The sequence below is a fragment of the Marmota monax genome, unplaced genomic scaffold (genome assembly GCF_021218885.2).
Source record: "Marmota monax isolate L192 unplaced genomic scaffold, Marmota_monax_Labrador192_F-V1.1 WCK01_AAM20220418_F8-fsc00051, whole genome shotgun sequence".
In the NCBI taxonomy this organism is placed as follows: domain Eukaryota; kingdom Metazoa; phylum Chordata; class Mammalia; order Rodentia; family Sciuridae; genus Marmota; species Marmota monax.
Genome location: NW_026695202.1, coordinates 13,913,829 through 13,923,750, shown reverse-complemented (window position 1 = coordinate 13,923,750; position 9,922 = coordinate 13,913,829). Strand labels below are relative to the sequence as shown.

The following is a 9,922-nucleotide window of genomic DNA, read 5'->3' as shown; positions in this document are numbered from 1 at the left end:
CTCCAACTACAATATCGTTTTACCTAACTTTTAATAATGTTTTAGAATTACCACTTTTACTTTAATACTACAAGTCATTCGTGTGACCATATATTGGACGGGTGAGATGGTCTCTTAGGGTCTAGCATTGCTCTTCCACAGCTCCCTGTGGGCCACAGAGCAGTAGTAGCTCCTGAGCCCGGCATCGAAGGCCCCAAGACCAGGCCCCGCCTCCCTCCCAGGCCATACCCAACTTAATTTTGCTATCCTCACTTCACCCTAGGAAAGTGTGTGGGTGCTCGATGCTTGAGCCATGTGGCTTGCGATGCCCCCCTCAGCCACCTTCACCAACCAGTGCCTGTTTCTCCCCACAGTGCGAGATCTCCTCCAGGAAGCCTCCCGAGTACCCCTCCTCCAGCCCCACAGCTCATCATCCATGATTGTTGGGTTCTTGGCCTGTCCCCACCAAGATCTTGAAGGGGAGGGTCTGCTGGGGTCATTCCAGGAGGTGGGCTCAGGATCATATTGTGGGGGCAAGGCATTCATGCAGCTATGTGGGCGCTGTCTGTCCCTGCAGAGCTGAGGACCCAGAAGGGACAGCCCTGGACTGTCTCTACCCAGAGAGTGCCACTAAGAGATCCTTGGCCCCTGACCCTGACCCAGAAAGGCAGCCGCAACCCCATCTGTAGGACTGCAGGTGGCCAAGAGTGTGCAGGCCTTCCCAGAGGGCCGTGTCCTGGAAATAGGATCCAGGAGGCAGCCTTGGCCCCAGACCCTCCTCGCATCCTGCCAGGCAGGGCCCCGTCCAAGGCTGGGAGGGAGAACTCTCGATGCTCTGGCAGCCACCTCTGAGAAACCGGGCAGCACAGGGGCAGGGGAGGAGGCTGCTTTTCTCCCTTCCACGTTCTGGTGAGGCTGCTCCATCCAGGAGCCTGGATGGTGGGGGCGCCACCCTGCCCCGCCTGCCCCATGCCAGGCCTCTGGATGCAGCTGCTGTAAGGATTGAGGTGGGATCCAGCAGAGTACGCGGAGGGGAGGGTGGGGCTGAGGAATAGGAGAAAGGCTGGTTGCCCTCCAGGCTGGGAGGAGCCCAGCACCCTCACCCCAGCCCGCCAGAGGCCCCCACCCATCATTATGCTGTATTCTTGCACCTCATCTAGGCTGGGAGGAACTCCGGGCTGCTGTCCAAAGGAGGGCAGGGGACCCAGAGATCCTCTTTGCCTCCCTCCTTGTCTCTGAGCCCTGGCCAGGGCTCTGCCTGGCTTCTCTTTTGCACGGAGAAGCTGGGTGGTGCCCGCCTCCTAACAGGGTTGTGACTATCAAATGAACCAAGTGGCGTGGAACCAAGTGAATGACCCGTGAAGACAATGGATTCTAAGTCAAGTCATTTCTCCAATCTTCTTACCTATCTTTTCATAACTTATTAGTTATTACAAGTGTTATCTTTGCCCCCCACTTACCATGTGGGGAAACCGAGACTAAGAAACTAGGTGGCAGGGCTGGGGATGTGGCTCAAGCGGTAGCGTGCTCGCCTGGCATGCGTGCGGCCCGGGTTCGATCCTCAGCACCACATACAAACAAAGATATTGTGTCCGCCGAAAACTAAAATAAATAAATAAATATTTAAAAAAAAAAGAAAGAAACCAGGTGGCAGTGTCAGGATTCGAACCCAGGCCTTGGCTTTCTGCGCTCAGGGCAGCAAGAAGGCTGGCTGGGGATGAGTCCAGAGCCAGCCTGGGGTAGGGGCATAACTCCTCACTACCTCCCCGCGCCAAGTCCCACGGCCCAGAGTCCGGTGTCCTCCCTGAGCCCCCACAGCAGCCTGAGGGGTCTGACCCCTGTCCTTCCTGGGCCTGATTCCTCCAGCCCCATCCCAGCTCGCCTTGCCTGATGCCCTGGCAGCCTCGGCCGCTGCCTCTGGGGAAGGAGCTGGAACATTAGCTCTACACTGAGTTCTGGGAGAGAAGAGGGGGGACAGGCTCAGTGGAACGGCCCTGGGGACGGCCTCAGACCCTTTGCTAGTTTCTCGGCTTGTTTCCGGGACTGTGTTTTCAGAGGTCTTTGTCCAAGACTGAGGAGGACGATGCGGACCTTCCCTCTGTTGGGGGCACTGAGCGGCCGGCAGGGGCTCGAGCAGCCAGGCTGTCAGTGAGCCTTGCAGGCTGGCCGACCCGGGGAGGACAGAAGTCGGTTTCCCAGCAGGATGAGGACAGGGGAGATCATTTCCTCCCACTGGCGAATCAATATTCAACTTCTTGATTAAATATTAAATTGGAAGGTCCCCTCTCTGAGTGCCCAAGAGAGGCTGAGAGTGGGCGAGCGTGGGCCCTGCCCCTGAAAGTCTGGCTTCGTGGTTCACTTGTCCGGACCTGGGCCAGCCCGACACAAGGCATGCTGGGAATTCTGCTGTGAGGTTGAAGGTCAGGAAGGGGCCGGGCTGGGGGCCCTGACTCAGGAGTGACCCGAGCTTCTGCAGCGGGGTGAGAAGGGGTAGAGTGCTCACCTCCAGGGTAGCCATGACAGGAGGAAGCCAGGGAGGTCCGTACGGAGTGAAGGCAAATGGTCCTGAAGTCTGTCCTCACGGAAATCAAGTGTTCCCACTTATGTAGGTTAAAGTACAGCAAAAAGACCCCAAATCAAAAGGCTTAAATAATGTAGAATAATGCCTCATAGCGCAGTCCCAGGGGCAGTGCTCCAAGGTCAGTGGGGCCCTCGGCCACCCCCACATGTGGTTTGCAAAGTGCTCTGGTGGCTGCTGCTTCCCAGCTAATGGGGAGGAGGGGAGAGTGTCCAAGGCTAATGGGCCAATGTCTATTTTGAGATGGCCTCACTACGGTGCCCGGGCTGCTCTCAAACCCTGCTCTCAGTGGTCTTTCTCCCGCACCTTCTGAGTAGCTGGGATCCCAGGCCTGGGCCACCACCCCTGGCTTCAAGACAAACGTCTTTAGCGAGGTACTCTGGAGGCTTTACCTGTCACTTCTATTAACGTTCTCCTGGCAGCAGGTACTGGGGATGGTGCCCAGCGCCGCACACATGCTGGGCAAGCACTCTGCCGCTGAGCCACGGCCCCAGTCCTTTTTATCTTTTGGGACGGGGCCTCATGATCCTCCTGCCTCAGCCTCCCTAGTAGCTGGAATCACAGGTCTGGGCCACCAGGCCCAGCTGGTTGTCATTTCTTGATCGGATGCTGGTGATGCGTGTTTCTTGGTGGGAATCCACTGCTCTCGCACATAGGGTCTAGGGTCTGTGCATTTCCATAACATATACATGACGACAGCACAGTGGCCTGTCATCCTAGGTACTCAAGAGGCTGGGGCAGGAGGATCGCAAGTTCAAGGCAACCAAGTGATGAAACCTGTCTCAAAAAGAAAAGATAGAGCCGTAGCTCAGTGGTAGAGTAGCCCTGGGCTTGATTCCCAGTCCTGCAAAAATAAATGCGTGAATAGATAAATAAATAACATAAACATGGAACAAGAACAAGAAGGTAGTGAGGCGGGAGGTGGCTGCCAGGGGCCGTGGTCTAGGCCTGAATGTGGGGACGTTGGGTGCAGCCTGGCTCCTGGCCAAGGCCTGGAGGGGAAGATGGGTATCAGCTGAGATTAAATGCCAGGGCCTCCCTGGAGCTTGGGCCAGCAGGGTCGGGACTGCAGAGTCAGGTGACACCGCAGAGAGGCCCTGGCTGGGTGAGGAGGCGGAGGCCAGGGGCCCCTTTTAGGGGGCTGCCTGCCCCCAGGAGTGGTCCTGGGGAAGGGGCAGCAGGTGTGGAGAGTCCGGAAGCCTGCAGGCCCGAACGCAACCAGGGCGGGATGGAGGAACTCCGGAGCCGTGGCAGAGTGAAAGCTGAGCCTCTCAGAGCGCCAGGTCGCACTGCCAGCTCCTCCTCCCCGGGGCCACACCACCAGTTGATGACAGTGGAGACTTGGCTGGTCACCGTACCCTCAGAGCAGGAGGGCCTGGGCCCAGGAGATGCACACAGACCGAGGGCCACCTGCACAGTGTGGGCAGAGCTGGGCCTCAGAGCAGCAGCTTTGTCTATCTGGGGCCCAAGATGCTCTTTTCCCTCCCTCAGTGCCCCCAAGGGACAGAAGACCCCACTTGCCTCTGCCATCAGAACATCACTCCTTGTAGAGCCTCAGGTGGGTCCCCTCTTGGCCCCAGCCCAGCCCACGGTTGGATGGGATGTGGTTGCCTGCTGAGGGGAGAATCCATGAACTGAGTCCCCGTGGGCCCGGGGACCTACACGCCCTTCTTTCCCATGAACCTCAGGCCTTCTGCGCCACTCAGGACCCTCCAATGTTGCCCTGCGGCCTCCGTGCGCCAGGGCAGGGGACGGATGGAGGGGACAGGAAATAAACAACAACAGTGTGGAGAGGGGCCGGGCAGGCCTCCGGGAAATTCACCTCAAAACTTCCCTGAGACGCTCAGAGTTAGTTGGGGGTGTGCGATCCCTGCTCCATAGAGACCCCAAGAAGGGGTCCTGGGGTCCCTGCAGCATCGCAGGCAGAACAGTGTTCTAGGGCCCAGAAGCCTGGTCACAAACTCCCGGTGAGACTAGTTACATCTAATACGAGTCTCAGCTGCTTCCTCTACAAAGTGGGAGCAGGGAACCCAGCAGTCTCTTGTCCTGAGGTCCCCGAATAGATGAGGCTTTTCAGGGGCTAGTACTGGAAAGTGACCACAGAGATTTTTTTTTTTTTGTACCAGGGATTGAACTCAGGGGCACTTAACCACTGAGTCACATCCCCAGCCCTTTTTATTATTTATTTTGAGACAAGGTCTCGCTAAGTTGCTGAGGCTGGCTTTGAACTTCAATCCTCCTTCCTCAGCCTCCTGAGCTGCTGGGATTGTAGGCCCACGCCCAGCACAACCACAGATTTCTAAGAGACCTGGATGGGACCAAGGGCTCTACCTAGCCACCTTGTCGGGGAGCCTGTTTCAGTGCCTGGGAGGAAAGTTCCAGATGCAGCCTGGGCTCCACAGCAGGGCATCCATATCAGGAGGCCACATCTCAAAGTCCAAAAGCAATAGAGGCCCACATGGTGTCCCCATGTGGCAAGTGCCATCCAAGGGCAGGTGTTTGCCATGTGCCGACTCCCCCAACCCTCTGAGTGGGTAGCACGATTGTCACTTTGCCAAGAGGAAATGAGTGCTCAAAGAGGGCAAGTGGGTCCCTTCATACAGCCTCGTTCATGTGCTCCTGCCCCTGCTGCCTGGCACAGCTCCGTCCAGAGCACAGAAACGGCGGCCACCGGCCTGACACGGTGGTCCTTTTCCAGTCAGCCCAGGGTCCTTCAGGCACAGAAAGTCAGTGTCCCCACAGGCTGTAAGAGTCCCAAGGACGTGCCAGGCTCTGGAATAGCCAGGATCTGCGTTTCCCAAAGCTCCCCCCCCACCCTCACCTGCAGGAGAACTCAAGGGCGACGGGGTCTCCGCCTCACCGAGGAGAACACAGTGTCCTGGGGACTAGTTAGTGGCCACCTCACAAATGGGAGGGGTGCAGACAGGGGGGGCACAGGCCCAGCGTCCTTCCACCTGCAAACACATCCGCCGTCCAAGTGTTATAGTTGAAGCTTCGTCCCAGGGTTTCATCAACTGACTTCCAGACCACGCACGTATGATCGAATCAAGCCTCTACTGAAGCACACCGGTGGCGACTGACCGGAACATAAAGCTGTTCCCCTGATCAGCCCCGAACAATTGCAAGGGCGCTCCTTATAAGCCTGAAAACTGCAAAAAGGATGTTGGGGGGTCCAGCCAATGCAAGCCAGCCAGGTACAGAAGCGGGAGAGGGCAGTCAGGCAGAGGGAAGCCTAACCAATCACAGTGATCCCAGTCACCCCAGTTACAGAGGTTGCCCTAGTTACAGAAACGATGCCCCCTTAGGTAGTTCCGTGTTCTTAAAGGTTTCTAAAGTAAAAGGGAAAGGACATCTTGCCCCAGTCATGACCCTTCTACTTGGCCTGGTTGTTCTACAGGATGGAGTCATAAAACAAAATGGGGTCACCTTTGCTCCTGCTATCACACCAGCAACCAGCCCAAGGTGTCGCTGCCGGGAGATGGGCCCCCAAGTGTGGGGATGGAGGTCAGTGGAGCCTGGGGTCGAGGCCCTGGCGGTTCCCCTGCTGGCGGCCATGCCCACGCCTGGCCCACCCCATGGCTCTCAGGCCTCCACCCAGACTCTGCCGGCCCTCAAGCAGTGGAGGCTTCCGGATCCCAGAAGCTGGCTCCACCAGAAGCTTCAGTGGACCCCAGGGAAACTCCTCCCCTCACCGGGCGGGGGGGCTGATGCAACATCCATCTGCCCCCACCCCCACAGCGGCTCCCAGGGGTGGAGGGTGTGGGCCACATGGACAGGCCTCCCCCGTCCCCTGGGGAGGGGCGAGGATTGATCTGGCCGCTGTGCTTGCTGCTCACACCTGAGGAGCAGACGCTGCCAATCTGGGTGCTGCTGCCTCGGGAGCCTGGGGGGGCCTCGGTGGAGGGGGTGCCGGCCAGCCAGGGCCAGTCTCTGAAGAGACACGCTGCAGCTGGTACCTGCCAGGGGGAGAGGGATTTGAAGCTGGGACTAAGTCCACTGCCCACTGGAGAGCCGTGGACAGGGCGATGGTTCTGGCAGGACCCTGAGCAGATGAAGAGTCCTCCCTCCTCCTCCAGCCCGGGTCTCCTTCTAGAATGTGCCATCAGTAGAGCAAGACAGGCTTCCCGTGGGCAAAGGAGCAATGTGGTTTGCAGCACCCGCAGCAGGGTGGCCTTGGAGCTGAGGGACAGTGCCACGGTCACGAGCACAGTCCACCCCTCCGGTTCTCCAGCAGCTGCTCTGAGAGGCCCGTGGCACACGCGAGGGCTCCCACCAGCAGCAGCTGCCCTCCCAGGCTTCGATTCACAAGATGGACACTTCCTTAGCGCAGTCACCCTTGTCCCCGAAAAGGGACACAAAGTCCCAGTGATCACTGTACCCATCTCTGAGAGGGCTAATCACCCTCCAAGACTGTCACCTCCCCATGTGACTCCGCAACCTAAAGACCCTGTTTTAAAGTCAACCACCGCCATCAGTGCTTGTTGGAGAATTGATCTGGACAAATCAGCAAGTCGACCCAAAAAGCTGAATGGAAACGCAAGGCATCGAAAGAGAGGGACATCGCGGACAAGGGCCGCACCCTCGCTGGCTTCAGAACTGACGAGGGTCATTGAGACAGAGCGGTGTGGGCTTAAGGACAGACGGCCACCCATGGAACAGAGCACAGCCCAGAAATAAGCCCTTCCAGTCACCGTCAGATGAGTTTTGACAAAGTGACAAGACAGTCCAATGGGGAAAAGGGACTTCTCCACCAGAAGCATGGGAAGCTGCGGCCACCCGCAAAAGAAGGCGGTTGGGTCCCCTCGTCACACCTCGTCCAAAAATTAACTCCAAATAGATCAAGGATTTAAACATAAGAGCTACAGCTATAAAACTCTAAGAAGAAAACAGAATTACTCTTCATGATTTTGGATTTGGCAATGACATCAGAAGCACAAATGGAACTGGGAGGGGTGGCACACACCTGTGATCTCAGGTACTCGGGAGGCTGAGGAAGGAGGATCACAAATTCAAGGCCAGCCTGGGCAACTTAGCCAGACCCTGTCTCAAAATAAAAAGGGCTGGGGATGTGGAGCTCAGTGGTTAAGTGCCCCTGGGTTCAACCCCTACCACCATCAATCAATCAATCAATCAATCAATATGACCCAATTTAAAAACGGGAAATGGTTTTGAAAAGCCTTTCTCCAAAGATATGAGCAATAAACATGTGGGAAGATTTTTTTTTTCTGTACCAGTGATTGAACCCAGAGGGACTTAACCACTGAGCCACATCCTCAGACCTTTTTATTTATTTTTCATATTTATTTATTTAGTTTTCGGCGGACACAACATCTTTGTTTGTATGTGGTGCTGAGGATCGAACCCGGGCCGCACGCATGCCAGGCGAGCGCGCTACCGCTTGAGCCACATCCCCAGCCCACCTTTTTATTTTTTGAGACAGGGTCTTGCTAAGTTGCTTAGGGCCTTGCTAAGTTGCTTAGGCTGGCCTCAAACTTGCGATCCTCCTTCCTCAGCCGCCCAAGTAGCTGGGATTACGGCGTGCCACCAAGCCCAGCCGGAAGGATGTTTGGCATCATTAATCATTAAGGATATGCAACTCGAGGGGTGCAGTGCATAGGAGGCTGAGGCAGGAAAATCATGAGTTCACAGCCAGCCTCAGCAAATGCAAGGCACTAAGCAACTCAGTGAGACCCTGTCTCTAAATAAAATGCAAATAAATAGAGCTGAGAATGTAGCTCAGTGTTTTAGTTCCCCTGAGTTCAATCCATGGGACCCACCTTCCCCCTCCCCCCCAAAAAAAAAGGATATGTGACTCAAAGCCACGAGTGGTGGCGTTTCACACCAGAAAGCCAGACCAGTGACTGCGAGGATGTGAAGAAATTGGAACTCAGGGCATTGCTGGGGAAGGCGAGACGGAGTGACAACTTCAGAAGAACACCCTGGCACTTCCTCAAAAAGTTCAGCCAAGTCACCACATGACCAGCACTTCCCCCCTCAGGTACGTCTGCGGAGAAACGAACACGTCCACGAAAAGTCATGAGGGAGCGTGCATAGGTGGCAGGAGGTGGCAGCCCAAAGGTGGAACCCACGTCAGAATCCGCCTGAGGAGTGTGTCTGTGAGGGCTTCGCGGCGAGGGTGAGCAGGGGGTCCGAGTGGGCCAGGTGGGAGGACACCCTCAGTGTGGGTGGCATCTCATCTGCTGGGGGCCCAGAGAGCAAGTACAGAAGGTGACTGGTGTCTTCCAAGCCCCGGATGGACTCTTCCTGCTCCTTGGACATTGGAATCCCAGGCTCTGTGGCCTGTGGGCTCCGGGACCTGTCCCAGCAGCCCCTTCCTTCTCAGGCTTTTGGCTTCAGACTGGGAATGAAACCTTCGGCTTCCCTGGTTTGGAGGCTCTGAGGCCTTTGGACTTGGACTGAGTGACCCAACCCAGATCCAGGGTCTCCAGCGCAGAGAAGGCCTCTGCAATCCCAGGAGCCAATGCCTCTCAGTAGTCCCCTCTCACATCTCTACACACACCCAGTGCTGGCTCCCCAGGGAGCCCTCAGACAGATGGGCACAGCCGCACAAGGAGCCATCATTCAGCAATATGGAATTTTTGAGATGGGGGTCTCACGTTGTGACCCATGCTGACCTCCAACCCTCGGACTCAAGCAACCCCCTCCTGAGCCACACATGCTGTGTGATTCCACTTACAGGGAAAAGTCTGCGGCTGGCAGAACCAGAGTCAGAGAGCAGACCAGTGGGCTGGGAGGAGGGTACGGGGCTCCTCTGGTGGGCACAGAGCTTCTTTGGGGGGCACCAAAAACGTAATAAAATCAGCATGCTGTGCAGCAGAACTGCACAACCCTACCACCATAATAAATAAATAAAATGACCCGATTTAAAAATGGGAAATGGTTTTGAAAAGCCTTTCTCCAAAGATATGTGCAATAAACATGTGGAAAGATTTTTTTTTTTTCTGTACCAGTGACTGAACCCAGAGGGACTTAACCACAGGGCAAATTTTAGGGCACGTGAATTATGTCTCAGTAATGTTGTTATTGAAAACATACATACATGTGTGTGAATATGTATTTATATGTTGTTTTCTTTCCTTTCCTTGGTGCCATGGATAGGGAGTCCCACGTGGCCAGTGGCAGTCCCAGTTTCCAGCTAAGGGGAACCCAGGTTGGTCCTGGTAGAAACACCAGGAGGGACACCGCTAAGCCAGCAGAACGTGGTCTAGGAACAGGAGACGGCTGTCTGCAGGGTGCCCGGCTGTGGTCACGCGTCCTGGCGGGGGTCTGTTAGGGGATCGGCCGCTCTCTGCTGCGGTGCACTCTCTGTACCCCGTAAGCCAGAGCCCCACCTTGTCGTGTTGC

General features: G+C 56.2%; 1 protein-coding gene across 1 annotated transcript; it reads left to right on the top strand.

The window, feature by feature from the left end:
- The first annotated feature begins 473 nt into the window (after positions 1–473).
- On the top strand, positions 474–9,662 carry LOC131423618 (uncharacterized). Its single transcript, XM_058574206.1, has 2 exons — positions 474–1,469; positions 1,627–9,662. Exon 2 carries the CDS (start codon positions 6,326–6,328, stop codon positions 7,232–7,234), a length of 909 nt encoding a protein of 302 aa, XP_058430189.1. The 5' UTR covers positions 474–1,469; positions 1,627–6,325; the 3' UTR covers positions 7,235–9,662.
- Positions 9,663–9,922: the final 260 nt, after the last annotated feature.